Source organism: Schistocerca piceifrons, chromosome 3 (genome assembly GCF_021461385.2).
Source record: "Schistocerca piceifrons isolate TAMUIC-IGC-003096 chromosome 3, iqSchPice1.1, whole genome shotgun sequence".
NCBI lineage: Eukaryota > Metazoa > Arthropoda > Insecta > Orthoptera > Acrididae > Schistocerca > Schistocerca piceifrons.
The window spans coordinates 221,339,576-221,364,272 of NC_060140.1; the positions used below are offsets into that span (position 1 = coordinate 221,339,576).

The 24,697-nt window shown below is 43.5% G+C and overlaps 1 protein-coding gene across 1 annotated transcript in view; it reads right to left on the reverse strand.

The window, feature by feature from the left end:
* The window catches only part of LOC124788530 (sodium channel protein Nach-like), a 173,223-nt gene that overhangs the window by 128,698 nt on the left and 19,828 nt on the right, over positions 1-24,697 (reverse strand). The window contains exon 4 of the mRNA XM_047255801.1: positions 12,189-12,282. Within this exon, the coding sequence (XP_047111757.1) occupies positions 12,189-12,282 (94 nt within the window). The remainder of the gene's footprint in view (positions 1-12,188; positions 12,283-24,697) is intronic.

A 24,697-nucleotide genomic window follows, 5' to 3' on the forward strand; every position in this document is an offset into this window, starting at 1 on the left:
TAAAATCTGAAACGTGCGTCGTCCGACCAGACAACATGTTTCCAGTCATCAACAGTCCAATACTGATATTGACAGGCCCAGGCAAGGGGTAAAGCTTTTGTGTCGTGCAGTTATCAAGGGTACACGAGTGGATCTTCGGCTCTGAAAGCCCATATCTATGACGTTTCGTTGAATGGTTCGTACGCCGACAGTTGTTGATGGCCCAGCATTGAAATCTGCAGCAACTTGGAGAAAGGTTGCACTTCAGTCACGCTGAACGATTCTCTCAGTCGTCGTTCGTCCCATTCTTGCAGGATCTTTTTCCGGCTGCAGACATGTCTGAGATTTTATGTTTTACCGGATTCCCGATATTCACTGTACACTCGTGAAATGGTCGTGCTGGAAAATCCCCACTTCATCGCTACTTCGGAGACGCTGTGTCCCATCGCTCGTGCGACTACTATAACACCACGTTCTTGATAACCTGCCATTTTAGGAGCAGTAACCGATAACTGCGTCAGACGCTTGTCTTATTTAGGCTTTGCTGAACGCAGCGCCGTATTCTGCCTGATCACAGATCTCTGTATTAGAATACACATGCCTATAACAGTTTCTTTGGCGCTTCAGTGTATCTTTTGTGTGCTAGAGCTAATGTTAGACAATGACGGAATGGATACATCACATTATTTTATACATTTCCGGAAAAAAATTAGTACACTCTTTCGGAGGTTTTCAATTCATTCAAGATTTAGTGTTGTAAGAGTGCTTATGGAGTACATGAACGCAGATCAGTAGCACAAGCGGTTCTGAGGTACGACATATTGACCAGTACTGAAACACGTTATGCTGCACTTGCTCGATCTGTTCAAGTACTTCTGTAACGTTTGTTGGCTGACGAGTGTCACTTCTCGTCTCATCATATCTCACACGTGCTCGATTGGAGACTAGTCCACAGATCGTGCCGGCCAGGGTTACTGGACGTCTTGCAGAGCACATTGAGGTTAGAGACAGTTTGTGAATGAGACAGTTTGTGGACGAGCTTTATGCTGTCAGAACAACACATCACCTTTCTATTGCCAGAATAGCAAAAGAACATGCCTAACAACATTCTGCACATACTAAGCGCTGGTTAGTGTCACATCCGGAAACACCAAAGGTGAACGAGAACTGTAGCTTATCACAACCCAAGGCCTGGGGGTGGGGCCAGTGTCTCCTGGACGAATATGACACAGTGCTCACCAGGTCTATGTTGTTCGCACATACAATCATCACTTGCTTGCAGTCAGAATTTGCTTTCATCGCTGAAGACCACGGTGCACCTTTTCATCTTCCAAGTGATCCTCTGGCAACACCAGTTGACCTGTGCACATCGACACCGTGGCGTGAGTGGAAGATGATGTTGATGTTTCGTTTGTGGGGCGCTCAGCTGCGGGGTTATCAACGCCTGTACAAATTCTCAAGGTTTCCATTATCCAACATCGCCACTTTCACGAATGATGGTGAAATGATGAAGACAACACAAATACCCAGTCCCTGGGCGGAGAAAATCACCAACCCGGCCGGGAGTCGAGCAGGAGACCCCGTGATCCAGATGTAGCAACGCTAGCCACTATACTACGAGCTGCGGATATGAGTGGAAGATGGGCTGGAGGTGTGTGTGCCTACAGTCCCATTGTTAATAACCGTTTCTCAACTCTTCATGTTGACACGTCTGGGTATATAAGCCATCTTATCTGTGCTGTGGTAGCTACAATTTCTGCCTTTACTGCCCTTACGATACGTATTCTGGCAGGCATCTGTGGTGCGTGGACATCCAGAACATCATACATCCCATTGTTAATAACCGATTCTCACCTCTTCATGTTGATACGTCTGGGTTCATAAGCCATCTTATCTGTGCTGTGGTATCCGTAATTTCTGCCTTTACTGCCCTTACAATACGTCGATTCTGGCAGGCATCTGCAGTGCGTGGGTAACGAGAACACTATCTACGGGTGTGAGAATGTTCACGAGACAACTGATGTCAGCATCGTTACACAACTGATGCAGCACTTCAAGCTTGTGTGGCTATTTCCTGAAAGACCAGTCTACCACTCAGAAGGCCACAATATGACCTTCTTCAAGCTCGCTCAGTTGGGTGGAGGACGCAGGAGTGTGTCTCCGCTGCATGCTTCACACAACTGCACTACACTGAGCCTTCTGGCTGTTATTATCCCCTATTAAATGGTAGACACAGGTGGCTCTCTAGCTGGTGTGGCACTACGCTATCCGTTGGTGGATGATGTTGGAACCATTACCAGTACATCAGATCAAAATCGACGTTGTCTTTCGAGTTGTACCATTTTTTCCAGCAGTGTGCGTAGCATCATGGTACATGTGCAGGAAGTATATGAAGAAGACATGCTTCCTACTAACATGGATAATTTAGGCGCCGATGAAGTGTTTTCGGTAAAACGGTTATTAGTTAAAAATTCGGACGTTCTGCATGATAACAATTTGCATTAAATGGGATAGTTAATTACCTGGAGGGAGAACACAAGAGCAGCCATAGAGGTGCTATTGATGAAGTACGCAGACTTATTCAAACGTGGTGGACTGTTGCTAGCAATACGCGCTATACAACACAGGATGCTGACTGGGGGTAACTCTCCTGTGCGTAGAAAACTGTGCAGAATACCTCAACATTCGCAATCCGTAATGGAAGAATTTATCAATCAGAAACTGAATTATGGGATTAGTGAAGAGAGTATTAGTTCTTGGGGAGCACCAGTCGGTTTTGTATCATTGGACAAGGCGAAAAAGAACAGGTTCCCTTGTGATTACCGATATTTAAACTTCAGAACCGTTACAAATGCATATCCTGTAACAAATATTAAAACATTAGACAACTTTGATCGTTGCAAATAATTTTCCAAAATGAATTTAAAATGTAGTTATTACCAGTTGCGCCATTTGGGCTACAAAAAGCACCAGCCACATTTCAACGATTGCTGGCAGAGGTGTTTAGAGGTTTGAACTCATTGGTGTATGATTTAATTGGATGACACTATCGTCTTTTCGAAGAATAAAGAGAAGAACATACAACGTCTACAAGTGTTTACAAGGTAGCATTCAATGTGGTTAATACTGAGTATCGAGAAGTGCCACTTTGCATTACAGAAGAGAACTGTCTAGGCCATATGATTAGCCAAGACTACATAAAGACCGACCTGAGGCTGCTATGTGTTGAGTTCCCATCACCACAGACTACAAAACATATATCGTTACTTTTAGGATTACCCGATTCTCATAGAAAATTTGTTGGGGGATTGGCTGACACTGCCAGACCATTGACACGTTTATTAAAGAGGGCTGTAAAATTCCAGCTTGTGGTAGAATGTCAACCCATGTCCAGAAAATTAAGGGGGAACTACCGATTACCCCTGTATTAATATTTCCAAATTATTAAGATGAATTTAATGTGAGCTATGAGGGAGCAACAAGGTGGTAAGTTATGTTCTAAGCCAGGAAGTGAATGGGAAAGTGCACCTAGTAGCATACACATCATACAAATAGATAAAGCCAAGAAAATTACTCCACCACGAAAAAGGGAATGTTGAGATTAATATACGGTGTCACATACTTCAGGTACTACACATAAAGCAGGAAATTGGGAGCCTTAACTGACCACACAACATTAAATGGCTGTTTGAATTAAAAGATCCTTCAAGCAGATTGACTCGATGGGCACCGAAATTAATCGAATTCGATTCTGAGGTAGCGTGGCAATGCTGGTGGGCGAAGCATAGTGATTGATGTCATACGAATGCTTGGCTCAAGCCTTGCAAAGTGGCAGGACATATAAACTGCTGACACAGACCACACGCTATTCAAAACAGTGCCACGGTTTGCCGTGAACGATGGATTACTAGGCAGGCCATGAAGATTGGGCTTAAGCATCATGGTGCCTGCAGCCCTGAGAGAAGAACTATTAAAGAAGCTAGCGCTCACAGTTTATCATGACACAGATGATGAAGGACAACAGATCGTAGGTTAGCTGAAGAGTATTGGTGGAGGACATGAACCAGTATCTGAGGAACTGGGTGCCTTGTGCACAATCTATCGGTTTGAGATATCAGCAAATATCGGTTCAAAGCATGTTGGAGGAATGCCGGCCATCCGAAATGGCAGGGATGGACACCTTGTGTCCATTTAACCAAATAACAGAAGCTAACTGTACGTGTTAATTATCATAGACCTTTTTATCATTATAGTGCAATGGCCGCCATTGCAAATCAGCAATGGGGAATAATTGGTTATAGAAATTTGACATCCCAGCTACAATAAATACTAATCAGTGCAGTAACATCATGTATGAACTAATGAGACAACTATGTCACCTGTTGCGAATCCCGAAAAAAACACCAAAGAAATTTATTACTCAATATCAAGCGCCATATCAAGTCATAGAAATGACATCGTCACTGAACGTTCCATTACAATTGCCAATACAAGCTACCATTGTCCACACGGGATGCATTACGCCTTTTAAAGGTTCGCTGTATGCTTTATCACAATTGGAAGTGCCGCTACATGTGAAGAAAAGGGGAAGGTAGGGCATAAGAAGGGGAGGAATAAATCAGAAGACTGCATGCACGCTGCACATGAGGTACATTAGACGCTTAGGACACACCAATAAGTTCCTTCGTCATTGGCGCCCACGCCTTAGATATCGATTTCCGGCTCACTGCTCAGTATTTATGGCTCTGAGCACTATGGGACTTAACATCTATGGTCATCAGTCCCCTAGAACTTAGAACTACTTAAACCTAACTAACCTAGGGACAGCACACAACACCCAGTCATCACGAGGCAGAGAAAATTCCTGACCCCGCCGGGAATCGAACCCGGGAACCCGGGCGTGGGAAGCGAGAACGCTACCGCACGACCACGAGCTGCGGACTCAGTATTTATAGCCGAGCTCTTCGCCATGATTCAGGTCACGGAGTCCACCCAGCGACATAGCCTTCTCAATTGCGTCCTGTGCTCAGACTCTCTCAGCGCCCTTCGAGGTCTGTGTGCACTGTACACTGCCCAATCCTTAGCGCAACGGGTCCAGGAAAACTGTCACTTGCTCACTCTTGGTGGAGCCACTCTGATGTTTATGTGGATTCCTGGTCATTCCACGAAACGAAGCTGCTAACGCTGCTGCCAAGGCTGCAATCCTCGTACGTCAGCCCACTAGTTCCTATATTCCCTCCAATGATCTTTGGGTTGCCGTCTGTCAGGAGGTGGTAGCCCTTTTGATTAGCCATTGGTCCTCCCTTCATGGGAATAAGCTCCGAATTATTAAGCCTCTCCCAGCGGCTTGGACGACCTCCTCTCGGCCCTCACGCCGGGAGGAAGTCATGTTAACTAGGTTGCGTATTGGGCACTGCCTTTTTAGCCATCGTCATTTGATAAGTGGCGCTTCCCCACCACTTTGTACGCATTGTGCCCAAGTTCTGTCTGCTACTTCCTGAAGGAATGCCCAATTTTTAAAAGTTAACATTCTTGCTTGGGTTTGCCGTCTGAGTTATCGACCATTCTAGCAAATGACGCGCAGGCTGCCGACCGCGTTTTACTTTTTATCCGTCAAAGCAAAATGGCAAAGGCCATTAAATTTTTAGTTTCTTTATGGTCACATTTGTTGCCCTGTCTCCACGGTCCTGCCGGCCGGTGTGGCCGTGCGGTTAAAGACGCTTCAGTCTGGAACCGCGTGACCACTCCGGTCGCAGGTTCCAATCCTGCCTCGGGCATGGATGTGTGTGATGTCCTTAGGTTAGTTAGGTTTAAGTAGTTCTAAGTTCTAGGGGACTGATGACCACAGATGTTAAGTCCCATAGTGCTCAGAGCCATTTGAACCAGTCCACGGCCCTGTTTTTAGCCGTCTTCTCTTATGTAAGTAGGGATTGACGTATGGTCGTTTTGTAACTACTCTCTGTCTTCGTGTTCTATACTTTTGACTTGGGCGCGTATGACCCCAGTTGTTTTTGTGCCCTAAAACAAAACCAGTCAAAACAAACACCAACAGGTCACGAGGATTAGGGAATATATGATCACGCTTCGTGGTAAATTATGTAATGTTCAGATCATTGCCGTACTTTCTAAGTTTTTTTTTATTGATAGTGTAAGGAGATTTGTCTTCTCATTATGACATGTTTTCTGGTAATGGTATTGGCAGACACTATAATGTGCAAGTGGAACAGAGGTATGTAAATGTAAAAGGATGAGCTGTGTCATTGTTGGTGTGTCATAATGAACCACAGACGTCCAGTTGTTAGAGCGGTGGAGGAAGAGTGATATGGATTCATTTCCCCCTGGTGGCGTAACAACCAAGGACAATCACGATGTTTGCGATAATTCTGGTTTTGCTACGCCTTTTCAGTTGAGAAGAGGTGGACGCACTACAGAATTAGCAATTCGAAGGAAGAGTACTGTTCACCAGACAGAAGTACCATTGGATATGTAAGGAAAGTATGGAATGAGGTACAGAGGCTGGAGGAGATATTCACTGAATTACATCTCAATGGTAGGAGGAAGAGAATATTGGAGGAGATATGAGGAGAGAGTCAAGAGTTGCATCTTTCATATGAATGACTACAGCAACAGTTAAGCCAAGTGATTGATCTAGCGCCATATATCTTACTGTGTTAAAGAAGCGGATGGTTAGATGCACGCAGGAAATTATTGAAGACAGTCTTTGGAACTGCGAATACTGGCAGTATCTGGGAACTCAAATGCAAGCTAGGACAAGTGCGAGAAAATTGGAATAGGAATACAGCAGTTATCGAGTGACATATTAAACAATTAAAGAAACTGGAACAGGACAGCTCAAATACTGTGGCAACTAACTGCAGAACTAAGAGGATATATGAAAACAACATGGGGCACAGTGAATCAAAATTTAAACATAATACAAACCAGAGTGAATCTGTCAGATATTAACAGCGGCAAGATTACTGTGATCACGAGCGGACAACATAAGGGATGCAAGAGTGAAAGCAACAGCATTTGATTGTTGATTTAGAACATGCAACTTATACACTATTTGTAATACTACATGTACGCACAGCGCGCGCGCACGCGCGCGCGCTTTTGTGTGTGTGTGTGTGTAGTGTAATGTTTGTGTCGTATGATGAAGATGATTAGAGAAGAGAGAGTGTGAAACCCGGTTCTGGCTCATGGGCTGCTCCTCATCAATAGCACCAAGGGAGCTGCCCAGCTTAACGTCCCCATCTGACAGACAGATCAACTTCAAGAGTATCTCATGCCCTCACTTCATAAGACAGTGTGGGGAGGTTTGGTATTTAAACCAGATGATGACGCAAAGTCTGGTGATCAGGAACTTTACGCCACAATCTTCCCTCCCCTAGCCAGCCAAATACTGGTAGTGCCCATGTCCAGTAAAATGGGAAGCTCTCGTCAAATATGTATGGGTAAAGACACAGGAGGTAATGCTGAACTTCATGGAAAGAGAAGGTTACATGTTGATGTCGGCGGATGATGTCCGTCGATGTCATAGGGAAAGAGCTACTATATGTCCAGCCAGGATGGTCGACACCGACACAAAGGCATACGAGATACAGTTCTTGCTACAGAAAGCGGATGCAGTAGGGTGCAAAACGAATGTTCCAATGCTGCACACTTACTTTCAGAGGGCTGGTGTGTGCATTTGGTTTACTCCATGTTTACACCTGAGATAATTATTATAAATCGTTACCAGCAAGAACAACCCCGTGGAATGATGAGACAGGAATAACAAAGTAGTGAGTTATTCGTTAATGGTACAACCCGTGATACACACACACACAAAAAGTATTGATTCCGAGAGTTCCGGAACCTGTACAGAAAAGTGGAACAGAGATCAACACAAACTCATTTCCGCCCTTTTTATTGCTCATGGAAACCACACATTGCGTGTTGTACCACCATACAGCGAGACTTTCAGAGGTGGTGGTCCAGACTGCTGTACACTCCGGTACAAGACCCAGTAGCACGTTCTCTTGCATTGATGCATGCCTGTGTTCGTCGTGGCATACTATCCACAAGTTCATCAAGGCACTGTTGGTCCAAATTGTCCCAATCCTCAACGGCGATTCGGCGTAGATCCCTCAGAGTGGATGGAGGATCACGTCGTCCATAAACAGCCCTTTTCAGCCTATCCGAGGCATGTTCGATAGGGTTCATGTCTGGAGAACATGCTGGCCGCTCTAGTCGAGCGATGTCGTTATCCTGAAGTATGTCATTCACAGGATGTGCACGATGGGAGCCCATGAAGACGAATGCCTCGCCAAAATGCTGCCGATATGGTTGCACTATCGGTCGGAGGATGGCATTCACGTATCGTACAGACGTTACAGCGCCTTCCATGACAACCAGCGGCGTACGTCGGCCGCACATAATGCCACCCCAAAACAGCAAGGAACCTTTACCTTGCTGAACTCGCTGGACAGTGTGTCTAAGGCGTTCGGCCTGACCGGGTTTCCTCCAAATACATCTACGACGATTGTCTGGTTGAAGGCATATGCGACACTCATCGGTGAAGAGAACGTGAGCCAGTCCTGAGCGCGGTCCATTCGGCACGTTGTTGGCCTATCTGTACCGCGCTGCATGGCCTTGTGGTTGCAAGGATGGATCTCGCCATGGACGTCAGGAGGGAAGTTACGCATCATGCAGCCTAGGCTGCACAGTTTGAGTCGTAACACGACGTCCTGTGGCTGCACGAAAAGCATTGTTCAACATGATAGTGTTGCTGTCAGGGTTCCCCCGATCCATAATCCGTAGGTAGCGGTCATCCCCTACAGTAGTCGCCCTTGGGCGGCCTGAGCGAGGCATGTCATCGACATTTCCTGTCTCTATGTGTCTCCCCCATGTCAGAACAACATCCCTTTGGTTCAGTCCGAGTCGCGTAGGCACTTCCCTTGTTGAGAGCCCTTCCTGGCGCAAAGTAACAATGCTGACGCGATCGAACCACGAAATTGACCGTCTAGGCATGGTTGAACTACAGACATCACGAGTCGTGTACCTCCGTCCTGGTGGAATGACTGGAACTGATCGGCTGTTGGACCCCCTCCGTCTAATAGGCGCTGCTCATGCATGGTTGTTTATATCTTTGGGCGGTTTAAGTGACATCTCATAAGAGTCAAAGGGACAGTGTCTGTGATACAATATCCACAGTCAATGTCTATCTTCAGGAGTTCTGGGAAGCGGGATGATGGAAAAAATTTTTGATGTGTGTAGTAGGAACTTCATTTCACCTGCCAGCTATCACTGGGGCCCTTGTTGCACCAGCTGCAAAAACGACTGGAGGAGCGGCCAATCCAGAACCTATCTTACCTAATTGACATCTTGCAACCTGACCATATCCATTCATTGGATGAACTTATAATTACGCAGAAAGGATACGTTAGCGTTTAGCAAAAGCTCCATCATCCTAGATAAGCAGCTCAATAAAATCATGTCAATTAGTGGCTCAGTTTCTGGTATCATTGTGGTTCTAACTACTTCGTGAAACCTGTACATACGTTAAGAGGAGAATGCCCAAGCGAGTGGGCTCCCACTGCACCAGTTGCTAACAGACTGGGTAGGAAATAGCATTTAAATTGGTAAACAACTAATGAACCACATGGCTTACGCTAAATTCTGGAAAGGAAATATGGTGAATTTTGCATTTGTAAACACGGCACTATTTGGAGGCGAATTTTGAAGAGAAAGGAGTTTTGCACCACAGCCTCGTCCGGTGTAATGAGCTGTATAGCGTTGATACAGCAGAATGATGTCACACAGGTAGAACCACCCGTCATCCCGATGACAACATGCTATGTCTGGGTGCTACAACTTGTTACCATTTCCAGGCTGAAGCGCCGTCGCTGAAGAAGCACTATACAGCCTGATTAACGTATAAACCACCTGATTTAGACCCTCAGCCTCAGTACTTCCGTAGTTCTCATCAGTATACAGTTGGGTTTGGTATGCCGAGCATTGCAGTCAACGCCAGTCGATGACTGCAAGAAGAAGACCGCTTGGAGTTCAAGCTGAAGCAGCCAGCCGCCATCGGCAGACTGTAATGCTATTAGCCGTAGCCCTCTGTCCAGTGTAAATCTGTGTGCAGTCGATTTGGTGCCTTTGCAGGGACGATTCACCCGCTAGGTGCTGCAGGCAAGCATTGCCTCTCTTGTGGACAGCATTTGATCTCGGCATGCACCAGCGACTGTGCCTGACAACGTGACAGAAGCTACCGACCTCCTCTTCAGCTGTTATTCCATCTCTGAAATTGTCACGAATAACAAACTTTCACAATCAGGGATGTTTTACCGACAGTGAACTATTTGCCCCCCAGTCAGAACCACCCCTCCACCGTGATCCACGTAGGCAAATGGCATTCCATCCTCACTTGCCAACAGCCCAATTCACCCCATAACCTAGCAGTCATGTCCTGACCTGTATAGTACTTAACAGTTACACGAATGTGCCATAAATTTTAACTGTGTATGAAATCTTCGACTTGCTTCTCAGAATCGTGGGGGGAGTTTTTTGCGTGTTATCAGGATGACTGGCTCCTTGAGGTTTTCCGATAATTGACCAAACAGCTGCAGCATGATGTGTAAGGTTTTAACCCCCCTCTTATTCTACGCATTTTTAACATGGTTTCCCAGCAATAACCAAAGTTTTTTAAAAGTTTGATATGTGGAGATAATGAAAAACAGAATAACTGTGATGCACACACATATATGTAGCCTCGAGGCAAAGTCAACCAGTCAGCCACAATTTGAACACTCACATGCTTTGTGGTAGTGCGCACTAAGCCAAAAGAAACTACCTACCTTGAAGGAATCATCCTAATAGGACAGATGTGATTTACATGTACGGACAAACAAATGATTACAGTTTCAGAAAAATTGGATGATTTACTCAAAAGAAAGAGCTTCACAAATTGTCATGTCAGTAGGGCGTTTGTCCACCACTACCCATACCGCAAGAAGTTATTCGGCTTGGTCTTGACTGATAGAGTTGATGGATGTGCTCCTGGGGATATCGTGCCAAATTCTGACCAATTGGCGCTTAGATCGTCAAAATTGCGAGATAGCTGAATGGCCCTGCCCATAATGCTCCAAACATTGTCAGCTGTGGAGAGAACTGGCGACCTCACTGCCCAAGGTACGGTTTAGCAAGCATTAGAACAAGCAGTAGAAACTCTGTGTGGGCGGACATTATCTTGTTCGAATGTAAGTTCAGGATAGTTTGCCATGAAGTGCAACAAAACGGGGCGTATAATATCTTCGACGGATCGCTGCGCTGTCTGGATGCCGCAGACGACAACCAAAGAAGACCTGCTATGAAAAGGAACGGGTCCCCAGACCGTAACTTCTGGATGTCGGGCAATATCGTGGGCGACAGTTAGCTTGGCAAGCCAGAACGGTCCAAGACGTCTCCAAACATGTCTTCGGCCTGGAATCTCATTGTCTGGAGAAGAATTGTCTTCAATGATGAGCCCGTCTTTGAGCTGAGGCCCGTTCTCCAGCAAAGACATGTCTGGAGACGCCCTAGATAGCGCTGCACCACCAACCTGCCTGCCGCCAAGCAGGGTGGCCTAGGAATGATGGTCTACGGTGCCATTTCTTTACATAGCAAGATCCACTGGATTGTCATCCACAGTGCCCTTGCAGCACAGCGATACGTTGATAATATTATGCTCCCCGTTTTGCTACTCTTCATGGCAAGCCATCCTGAGCTTACATTTCAAAGAGATAACGCCCGCGTGCACACTGTGAGGGTTTGTACTGCCTGTCTTCGTGCTTGTCAAACGCTACCTTAGGTTGACAACCTTTGGAGCATTATGGGCAGGAGCATCCAACCAGCTCGGGATCTGAGACGACGTTTGGACAGTATTTAGCAAATTGCTTGCATAAGTGCCAAAGGTGGACCAACGCTTTATTGACTTACTCTGTTTGTGAAGGTGTTTTTCTTAAATAAATGATCGTTTACTTGTCGGTACACGCACATCACGTCTACCAATTTCCGTCCCATCCAGATAATTCCTTCAGGAAGTGCAAGGTTTTTTTTTTTCTTTTCTTTTTTTTACCCTTAGAGCGTACATGGACTATATAATTTTTCTTCAGTTGAACACATAGCTGCAGTTAGCAAAGCAAGATGCAATCCCAAGAGGTCAGTTTCAGAAGGACATTCACCTCAACATTGGTCAGAAACTCGATGTAGAGTGAACCAGGCCCTGTGCTGGAGTTGACACGCATGTCCAGTGGCGGCTCCGATATTCCTTCTCGTCTGCAACACAAGAATTTGTTCATGATACGCTAACGGAACTGAATCTCTTAAACCTCTTAAAGGAGACCCGGCTACTCTGGTGAAATGAATTACGGAAATCTAAAAGATGTACACAAATATAAACTGAACAACACAAAAGACGTGACGTAGAGACTATGTACACTGAAGCTCCAAAGAAACTGGTATAAGCATGCGTATTCAAATACAGAAATATGTAAAGAGACAGAATACGGCGCTGCGGTCAGCATCGCCTGTGTAAGACAACACGTATCTTACACAGTTGTTAGACCGGTTAGTGCTTCTGAAATGGCAAGTTATTAAGATTGAAGTGATTTTGAACATGATGTTATAGTCGGCGCACGATCATTTCACGAGTTTACTGTGAATATCAGGAATCCGGTTAAACACTATATCTCCGACATCGCTCCGGCCGGAAAAAGATCCTGCAAGAACGAGACCAACGACGCCTGAAGAGAATCGTTCAATGTGGCAGAAGAGCAATTATTCCGCAAATTGCTGCAGATTTCAATGTTGGACCATCAACTAGTGTCAGCGTGCGAACCATTCAACGAAACGTCATCGACTGTGCTTTCGGCACCAAAGGCCCACTCGTGTACCCTTGATGACTGCACGACACAAAGGTTTTCGCTCCGACCCTGGGTCCGTCGACACCGACATTGGACTGTTGATGACTGGAAACATGTTCCCTGGTCGGATGACTCTTGTTTCAAATTGTATCGAGCGGATGGACGCATGCGGGTATGGAGACAACCTCATGAATCCATGGACCCTGCGTGTCATCAGGGGGCTGTTCAAGCTGGTGGAGGCTCTGTACTGGTGTGGAGCGTGTGCAGTTGGCGTAATATGGAACTCCTGATACGTATAAATACGACTCTGACAGGTGACACCTACGTAAGTATCCTGTCCGATCACCTTCATCCATTCATGTCCGTTGCACATTCCGACGGACTTAGGCAATTCCAGCAGGACAATGCGACATCCCACAAGTCCAGAATTGCTACAGAGGAGCTCCAGGAGCACTTTTCCGAGTTTAAACATTTCTGCTGGCCATCAACTACCGAGACATGAAAATTATTGAGCATTTCTGGGATGCCTTGCAATGTTCTGTTCAGAAGAGATATCCAGCCCCTCGTACGGATTTATGGACAGCCCTACAGGTTTCATGGTGCAATTTCTCTCCAGCACTACTTCAGACATTAGTCGAATCCATGCCACGTCAGGGTGCGGCGCTTTTGCGTGTCCTCGGGGGCCCTACACGATATTAGGCAGGTGTATTAGTTTCTTTGGCTCTTCAGTGTATTTTCATGGTATGCTGACAGTAAATGGTAAAAGCAAAGATTCAAAGCACTGTACAGTCAGTGGAGTAGAGTCACCCCTTGAGTACTGAATATCGAGTCCAAAGGAAATTTATTTGGCTTGTTCAGTGTTTTGCTGTTCTGAGTAACCTGCAAAACCAGAAAACAGATTATGATAAAGAATAAAAGCTATTGAATACTGAAATCAATTAAACTCTAGTCACAGATGCCCTAGTGTTAATACACAGGGTGAATCAGAACTCACCGAGAAACTTTCAGAGGTATGGGCCAAAACAAGAGAAAAATGTTGTTAATAAGTTCTTGTCTTAAGATCAATGAGCACTTAGTTATCTTCGCTACTGCAAAACACATACTTCTCTTTTACTAAACATGTGCTCATAGCTTTTAAGGTATGCATTTTAGAGTCCATGCTTATACAATTTTTCTCTTTATTGGGTAGATACTACCTTCTCCGAAAATATGGGAAGCAAAGATCATGAAGTGGAAGAGATGTTTTTAACAGTATCGAAGGTATGAATCTTAGAGCTCACCTGTACCAGAATTTTTTACTTGTTTTAGTCCACACTCTGAAAGTCTGTCGGTGCAGTTCTAGTTCATCTTGTAGACAGTGACCATACTATTGGTACAGCAAAGTGCAATATGACATTTAAGAAGCATAAGTTGAAATGTATAAAGAAAAGGGCAATAGCCAAAGTGACGAATTCAGACGTTTTGCAGGAATTCAAGCAGACAACAAGTGAATGAGAAGGGGAAGAAAGCAGTTGGGATGCTATGAACGTAAATATAACAAATACAGCCACAACAGTTAGGAATAAGGAAGTTAGAACCTAGGAAGACTTGGGTGACTCCAGAAACACTGGAATTCATTGAAAGGAACTGATTAAAATTACAAAAAGCCCTGGTAAACATAAATCAGTCAAAAAACAAGATAACACCGCTGTGTCATTTGGAGAAAGAAAAGTGTCTGGCAAATATCAGCTAGGAATTAGAAGAAGATTTTAAAATTGTAAATGTGACGAAACCTATTCCGTGATTAAATTGTTGCAATACAGACGAAGAACCAAGCGTAATATACTGAGAGATAAAAATAGGAAGCTGCTATTGACGTAGAGGATGTAAATAACAGATGGAAAGAGTATATTCAAGATCTGTACAGAGGTGCAGAAACTGAACGTTTAGATGAGTATATTGAAAAACTAAATGACGAAAATAATAAGGGACCACCGATAACAAAAGAAGAGTTATTACTAAATAAGTTAAAATCAAATGAAGCAATAGCTACAGATGGCATCGCTGCAGAGCTCTTGTAAAACAGTAGTGATGACATCAAAAGTAAATTGTTTACTGTAGTACACAGTACAAAGTTATGAAAAGGTTATTATACCAACAACTTCACAAAAACTAGAGATATTGAACCACCCAACAGGGCAAATGCAAAGGACTGTACAAATTATAGAAGACTAGCCCTTCTGTCATGTCTTTGAAAATATTGCTGTCAATAGTTAACGAAAGGATTAAAAATAAAATAGACTGGAACTTTTCCAAAGATAAATTTGGCTTCAAATCAGAAAAAGGAACGAGTGAATCATTATTGGCACTACATAAAATTTTGGAAATGAGATTACCAGTAAACTGGGGAAAACACATAACATTTATTGAACTAAACAAAACATTTTATGATTTATTGCAAGTTAGTATTTAAAGCAATGCCCAGAGTGGGACTTGACTGGAAAGACAGAATATGAATGCTGAGTACATACAACAGTCAATGTTCTGAAATGGGTGTTAATAGTTGCAAGAAAGAAGCAAAACTCGGAAGGGAAGTATGGAAGGGATGCCCTCTATCACCTTACCTTACTTGTTTAATGACTTAATCGAGAACGCAATAATAACGATGAAAGAGAAAAAGACTGGAATAAAAATTAATTGTATTCATATTTACTGCTTCAGACTTGTGGATAACACTGTAACAGTTGCATACAGTTCCCATTGGAAATCTTTTCACATGAATCACCGGAATACAAATGAGAGCTCTGCCAATGCACTACCCTTTTGTACTATCGCCATATGTATATGTGCATATCGCTGTATGATGAGTTTTTGTCACTTCAATGTATATCTCAGAGTATTACGAAAACAGCAACCCCCTCGATTATTAATCTAACTAGAAATGACTGTGGCTCATTTAATAAAGTGATAGTTCTTATAGTTAAGTTTGAAGATAATTAAAACCAAAAATATTTATTTTTACCCAGGATTAACTAAATATTACGTCCACACATACAAGCAAATCTCAGAAAAGCCGTAACTTGCAGATCAGCACACATCTACCAAAATCAAAAGTTTATCCCTTTCAACGTACTTCACCAAACACGCTCGCTATTCGTTATAGGCTGCTGCATTAACACAACAATAAGGTAACATGCGAATGCAAAAAGAAAACAGCGCTAGTAAATAATTTAGAATGTTCGCATACACAATGCAAGTTAATGAAAAATAAAGAGCAATGGCTTTAGTATCACTGATAACAATAATATTAATTTCCAATAATGAGGATTGTGCTGAAGGACAAGGAACTTGCAAAAGTGCACGCAATAGTATGTGGTTTAATGAAAGAAATTAACTTTAGTTCTGAAGAAGCAAAGAAATACTTTTGAAAACTGAATGGCATTTACTTGAAAGACGGTGACCTCGTTGTATTAATACAGCTTTGTTGTTGTTGTTGTGGTCTTCAGTTCAGAGACTGGTATGATGCATTTTAATCTTCGTCCATGCTACTCTATCCTGTGCAAGCTTTTTAATCTCCAAGTAACTACTGCAAGCTACATCCTTCTGAATCTGGCAAGTGTATTCATCTCTTGGTCTCCCTCTACGATTTTTACACTCCACGCTGCCCTCCAATACTAAACTGGTGATCCTTTGATGCCTCAGGACATGCCCCACCAACCGATCCCTTCTACTAGTCAAGTTGTGCCACAAATTCCTCTTCTCCCCAATTCCATTCAGTACCTCCTCATTAGTTACGTGGTCTATACATCTAATCTTCAGCTTTCTTCTGTAGCACCACATTTCGAAAGCCTCTATTCTCTTCTTGTCTAAACTACTTATCGTCCACGTTTCACTCCACACTAATACTTTCTGAAACGACTTCCTGACACTTAAATCTATACTCGATGTTATCAAATTTCTCTTCTTCAGAAACGCTTTCCTTGCCATTGCCAGTCTACATTTTATATCCTCTCTACTTCGACCATCATCAGTTATTTTGCTCCCCAAATAGCAAAACTCATTTACTACTTTAAGCGTCTCATTTCCTAATCTAATACCCGCAGCATCACCCGATTTAATTCGACTACATTCCATTATCCTCGTTTTGCTTTTGTTGATATTCATCTTATATCCTACTTTCAAGACATTGTCCATTCCGTTCAGCTGCTCTTCCAAGTCCTTTGCTGTCTCTGACAGAATTACACTGTCATCGGCAAACCTCAAAGTTTTTATTTCATCTCCATGGATTTTAATAGCTACTACGAATTTTTCTTTTGTTTCCTTTACTGCTTGCTCAATATACTGATTGAATAACATCGAGGATAAGCTACAACCCTGTCTCACCGCCTTCCCAACCACTGCTTCCCTTTTATGCCCATCGACTCTTGTAACTGCCATCTGGTTTCGGTACAAATTGTAAATAGCCCTGCCACCTTCAGAATTTGAAAGAGAGTATTACAGTCAACATTGTCAAAAGCTTTCTCTAAGTCTACAATTGCTAGAAACGTAGGTTTGCTTTTCCTTAATCTATTTTCTAAGATAATACAGCTTTAACACAATTAATTGTTATGAAATTCTATTCAGTAAATGTTCGCTTGGGTTGAACTTTCGCGGGATAAGTCAGTCCTCACTTAACTGTCGCTGTCGTCGTCGTTGTTGTTAAATCGTATCCGAGTCCAGTAACTTTCGTCGTCGCGCTGGTGTTCTTGATCGTAGCCACCCATTTTGGAAGCAGCAGGGTTGCGCGATGTTTGTAAAATCCTCACACTCAGGTTACACTGATGAGCCAAAACATTAATAGCTTGTTTGTTGGACTTTGGGACGAAATATATGATGCTACGTATCACTGATCCGATACTTTGTAGTGGTATGTAGCACTGAATGCCTACGCACAGATCATGTAATTCGCGTAGATAACGGGTATCTGGTTCTCGCACGCAGTGGTGTCTCCCGATAGTTACCAATATGGATTCCATAGAATCTACATCAAGCCGATTTGGTCGCCGAGACATCGAAGTTTATTCACTGTAATGCTTTGCAAACAACTGTAGCACGGTCCTAGCTCCGAGAAACGGACAGTTACACAGTTACACTACTGAAAGGTGACATCGCCCGTCGGGGAAGACATCAAGCAGGAAGGGATGCAGGCTGTTCGCAGCTGTCATCGTGTCTTTGAATACTATCACAAGTCCCATGCAACTGAGGAGAGTGTTTCCCATTGTTTAACATGTCTCACACTAGCCTGCGTCCGTGGCGCACTGCACGTTTCGAGCCGCCGCTCACCTCGTTGACGGCGTTTGTGGAGACGACCATCGACCTAGTGTAGCAAAAATGTGTTTTCCCCGAAGAGCCGACACGATTCCACTGACTGACGGTCGAATTCCGATGATCTCGTGCCCACTGAAATAGTAATTGACGATGTCGTTGCGTCAACATGTGAACACGTAAGGATGGTCTGCTGCGGAGATCCATGTTCAAAAATGTATGATGAACGGAGTGCTCCGAAAGAATTGTGCTTGTACTAGCATTGTTCTCTTTCCGCAGAGATGCAACAGCTCATCATCTATCCCACTTTTCACAGAATGTGGGATAGATGGGATGGATGGCGATCTGTAGAGTCGTGAACGTCGAACCATTCAGTGCCTAGTGGTACTTTTTCAGTCCTTCTATCTCTTCCCGTAGATGCCCACGACAGTAGTAGGTGAACATTCGAGGAGTTTCGCCATTTTCGAGGTACTCATACACCGGCTCTGCGTAATAATAATCTGCCGTTCGTCAAATTCGCTTGTATCAATGGATTTCTCCATTTGCGGCCCATGTCTTCGCTAGGGTCATCCCCAGTCCATGTCTGCACCCCTTACATACTTTTGTTACCGTATCACTTGCCTGAAATGCCACCAGATGGCAACGAATGTCGCGGTGGGCAATGGTCATAACGTTTTGGCTGATCAATGTATGATATGTGATCAAACATATCCGTTCCTTTAGGTGCATTGTGCTGCCACCTACTGCCAGGTACTCCATATCAGCGACCTCAGTAGTCATTAGACATCGTGATAGAGCAGATTGAGGCGCTCCACGGAACGCAAGGACTTCGAACGTAGTCAGGTGATTGGGTGTCACTTGTGTCTGTGCGCAAGATTTCCACACTCCTAAACAACCCTAGGTCCACTGTTTCTGATGAGATAGTGAAGTGGAAACGTGAAGGGACACGTACAGTACAAAAGCGTACAGGCCGATCTCGTCTGTTGACTGACAGAGACCGCCGACAGTTGAAGAGGGTCGAAATGTCTAATAGGCAACCATCTATCCAGACCATCACACAGGAATTCCAAACTGCATCAGGATCTACTGTAAGTACTATGACAGTTAGGCGGAAAGTGAGAAAACTTCGATTTCATGGTCGAGCGGCTGTTCATAAGCCACACATCCCGCCGGTAAATGCCAAACGACGCCTCGATTTGTGTAAGGAGCGTGAACATTGGACGATTGAACAGTGGAAAAACGTTGCGTGGAGTGACGAATCACAGTACACAATGTGGTGATCCGATGGCGGGGTGTGGGTATGGCGAATGCCCGCTGAACGTCATCTACTAGCGTGTGTAGTGCCAACAGTAAAATTCGGAGGCGACGTGTTATGGTGTTTTTCATGGAGGGGCCTTGCACCCTTGTTTTGCGTGGCACTGTCACAGCCTGCATTGATTTTTAAGCACCTTCTTGCTTCCCACTGTATAAGAGCAATTCGGGGACGGCGATTGCATCTTTCAATACGATCGAGCACCTGTTCTAAATGCACGGCCTGTGGCGGAGTGGTTGGTTACTCGACAATAACATCCCTGTAATGGACGGGCCTGCTCAGAGTCCTGACCTGAATCCTTGGATGTTTTGGAACCTAGAATTGGCCTCTCCGACCGACATCGATACCTCTCCTCAGAGCAGCACTCCGGGAATATTGGGCTGCCGTTCCCCAAGAAACCTTTCAGCACCTGATTAAACGTGTACCTGCGAGAGTGGAAGCTGTCATCAAGGCTAAGGATGTGCCACCACCACACTGAATTTCAGCATTACCGATGGAGGGCACCAAGAATTTGTAACTCATTTACAGCCAGGTGTCCGGATACTTTTGATCTTGTATGCGATGACGTAGCTAAGCCACGCTTCATTTAATTAACACGAAACGTATCCCGATATCATAATGTTTCCTTGCCGTTAGTTTAGAGATTAGATTAGATTAATACTTGTTCCATAGATCATGAATACAACGAATACATGAATACTAATGATGTGGAACGTGTCAGCTTAATAAAAGGTGTCTATACAAGATATTACATTACTCAAAATATTACATGACGATTAATATTTTTAATTTTTTGTTTTTGGTTGGGGGGGGGGGGGGGGAGGGAAATTACCCATTTAATACGAGTATATATAAAAATTCATCTAATGACTAGAAGGAGTTGCCATTCAGAAATTATTTTAATTTTCTTTTAAATGCTATGTGGTTATCTGTCAGACTTTTGATACTATTAGGGAAGTGACCAAAGACTTTTGTGGCAGCATAATTTACCTCTTTCTGAGCCAAAGTTAGATTTAACCTTGAGTAGTGAAGATAATCCTTTCTCCTAGTGTTGTAGCCACGTACACTGCTATTACTTTTGAATTCGTTCGGATTGTTAATAACAAATTTCATAACTAAATATGGCGTGGTAAGCCAATTTACTGAGATGTAAATTTGCAATGACGCTAATAGCATAAGAAGCTGAACTCAAACGTTTCAGCAGATTATTCAGTGTGTTTTTTCCAGTTCAACCCCTCATCAATGCATACACCCAGAAATTTTGAATATTCTACCTTCGCTACCAATTTCTGATCGAAGTCTATATTTATTAATGGTGTCATTCCATTTACTGTGTTTTGTCAAAGTTTAATGAGAGCCCATTTGCAGAGAACCACTTAATGATTTTCTGAAAAACATCGTTTACAATTTCATCAGTTAATTCTTGTCTGTTGGGTGTGGTAGCTATACTTGTGTCATCGGCAAAAAGTACCAGATTTGTATCTTCGTGAATATAGAATGGCAAGTCATTGATATATATTAAGAACAGCAGAGGATCCAAGACCGAACCTTACGGCACCCCGTTCTTGATTGTTCCCCAGTTTGAGATATTGCCAGTTTTTTTGCATGTTATGTGAACTGCTTATTTCAACTTTCAGCACTCTTCCAGTTAGGTATGATTAAAACCATTTGAGCGCTGCCCCATTCATACCACAGTACTTGAGCTTATATATAAGTATTCTATGGTTTACACAACCAAATGCCTTTGAGAGATCACAAAAAATCCCAACGGGTGACTTCTGGTTACTCGGAGCATTTAATATTTCATTACTGAAAGTATAAACATAGTTTTGAATTTACAGTTTTGCCTTGCTTTCGCGCCTTGAAACATTACGAAGTACCACAGGTAGGAATAAGAAAGTGCATTAATATATACTTTAATTTGACTTAACAACTCGTGGTACTCACTAAGCAGATCGTGCTCGGCACAGTGGATGGTGTACACTCACATCTATCATGTGGCGATCGGCTCACCGTACATTCAAGGTTAATGTTCTGAATATCAGTTCACGACGAGAAATGCATTTCCGTATTTCCAGTGTAATATGACCGTCAGCGGCATGCATAGACAATTCGTACAATTCAGTCAAAACCATGTACATTGTTTATCATTTTTGCTGCTTGTTGTTCTGTCAATCAAAGATTTAAGATTAATGTGCCGAATAGCAGTGCCGAGTGAGAAGTAATGTGACACGTTTGGTTATTAGTTACTTCCCCCCGGTACACAGCGAATTCAAAACCTGTATCACTAATAACACATATATACAACATCGTTCACGAAAACAGTACATTCGCACACAAGCGCCACGATAATCACCATCCGTTCTTGATCTACAGCCGCCTGCTCGTGTTTTTCTCTCGCGCTATCAATTATTTCTACACATCAACAATTCTCGCTTAACGTTATACCAAGGGGAAACAATTTACAGTTTTATAAAAAACTGTAACTTCATATGGAAATAAATTTGAATAGCATGTTAATAAACGTGCAAACACAAAACATGAGAAAAATAAAAACAGCAATGTCCTTTATAATAATTCCTTTACGTAAACAGAAACAAAACTGCAGAAAGAAACAAGATTATGAAACTTACCCTAAAATAAATTTTCCGATGTACCAAGAAAAGAAAGCCTAAAACAAAGAAAAAAGGAGGCACACCAAAAAGGAAAACAAAATTTATATCGTACTGTAGTGTAGTCTTCAAGGGTTTCATAATCCAGCCCTAAAGAAAGTAGCTTTAAACACGCTAATATATTGAGCTAAAACTATTTGTAACAAGGAACACATGGAGTTTGTGATCAACTTTCTGAGAACGTAGTCCGGAATAACAGATATAGCGATAGAGATGTTAAGTTAGCCATAAAATAAAAAAGCAGAGATGAATATCAAACGCTTTCCTTACTTTCTTTGGAGGAACAAAAACAAAACACACAAGAGCCGTGGGCAGAATCAGTACTCAATCAATTTTCCGATCGCCCAAGGAAATTAGACTGATGCACGCACAGTAAAAGGCAGCCTCGGTCTCTGAAATGCAACAAATATCTTCTGGCCATGGTAGCAGCTAGACATGAGTTTCTCCTAGGGTATAGAATGTTCAAATAATTTACGGGAATGAAGACGGGTGATGTCGTCGACAACAACCGAGATTTCGAAGGGTGACCACCCTCTCATTATCAAGGAAAAAGTGCGGCAAACAAGCACCGTTGTGCAAGGGAATTTAAAACCTCGGTTTGCAGAGCAATTCCGGAACGATCACACACACACAACACACACACACACACACACACTCATACACATACAAACAAACATATGGTAAACACTAGCGCCACCACACAACCAAGGAACATCGACGCCAGAAGTAAACGCTCGTGAAAATTACTAAACTACAAGTGAGGTAACATTAACTGTGTACCTCTCTTTTTTGACAGGGAGAGAGCAGGATTCTACACAGAACTAAGCAAAAACGACCGTCTCTATTTACAAAGTAACTTGGTAATTGAATTTCAACTGCTTCCTTAACAACACAATCCCAATAGCTGGAAGTGCAAGCCAGATTCTCCGTGTTGTTACATTCCGTTGTGTGACCGGTGCTAAGACAATGTTCGGCAATACCCGACTCGATCGGCTGCTGTAAGCGTGTGTGACGCTTATGCTCAGTACATCGGTTCTCCACGGCCTTGATAGTCTGATCAGTATATGACCTGCCACAACTACAAGGATACACACCCACCTTACGCAAACGAAGATGATCCTTAACGGAATCTAGAGAGACCCAAATCCTATATGGAGGTCATAAAATACATTTTACATTATATTTCCGCTCAGTACGAACTGTCTTGTGGAAGTGCTCTCTGCGTAAGACAGAGAGGCAGTAGACTTAGGTGCCAACTCATTATTATCATCATTCACCCTGTGCACGGTTGCTCGATAGCACAATTCATGTTGACCTGTCTTTCACTATATCCACTCTGACAAAAAGTTGACTTCGAGGTAGGTTAACTCAGCTGAGAAACTATCAGGGTCGGAAATGACGTAGGCCCTGTGAATTAAGGTACGAAGCAGGCTCTCACGCTGAGCCAGCCTGTAGATACAAATCAGTGTGAGTAGCCCTTCTATCAACGACATGTCCCAACGTACCATAAACCTTCCTCCTGACCGACACATCAATAAAGGGAAGGGAGTCATCCTTCCCCGCCGCTGTAGTGATACGAACATTCGGGTGGATTGAATCAGGTGTTCTAAAAAGTGTTTCAAATCCTCACTGCCATAAGGCCGAACGACAAAGGTACCGTGTGAATATCTGAAAAAAAACCCAAGGTTTCAAAAAGCCACCGGCTTCAAAAACGTTCCTCGACGTCTTAATGAAAAAAATTTGCAGCAACAGGTAACAACGGGCTTTCCATCGCAACCCCATCTGTCTGCTAGTAGTACTAGTCATTGAATGGATGTGATAATATGTACGACTTTTTATAACATCTGAATTCAATCCACTGGAATATTGGTTTCTCGAAGACGGTCGTGGTGTTGGTAGGAGGAAGGTTGATGGTACGTTGGGACTTGCCGCTTACAGGAAGCCAACTAACACTGACTTGTATCCATAAGCCTACAGTGTTCACCATCCGGCTCAGAGTGAAAGGTTTCACGGGGCCCACGTCATTCCAGACTCTGAGAGTTTGTCAGCGAAGTTAACCCATGTTGAGATCACCTTTCGTCAGAACGGACGTATTGAAAAGACAGATCAGACGTGCGCTGCGTATCGACCAACAGTGCACCGGGTGAATGATGATAATGGCGAGTTGGCACCTAGGTTTACGGCCTTCCTTCCTTACGCAGGAAGCATTTCCAACATGACTGATCTTATTTAGCGATAATATACACTACTGGCCATTAAAATTGCTACACCAAGAAGAAATGCAGATGATAAACGGGTATCCATTGGACAAATATATTATACTAGAACTGACATGTGATCACATATTCACGCAATTTGGGTGCATAGATCCTGAGAAATCAGTACCCAGAAAAACCACCTCTGGCCCTTAATAACGGCATTGATACGCCTGGGCACTGAGTCAAACAGAGCTTGGATGGCGTGTACAGGTACAGCTGCCCATGCAGCTTCAACACGATGCCACAGTTCATTAAGAGTAGTGACTGGCGTAGTGTGACGAGTCAGTTGCTCGGCCACCATTG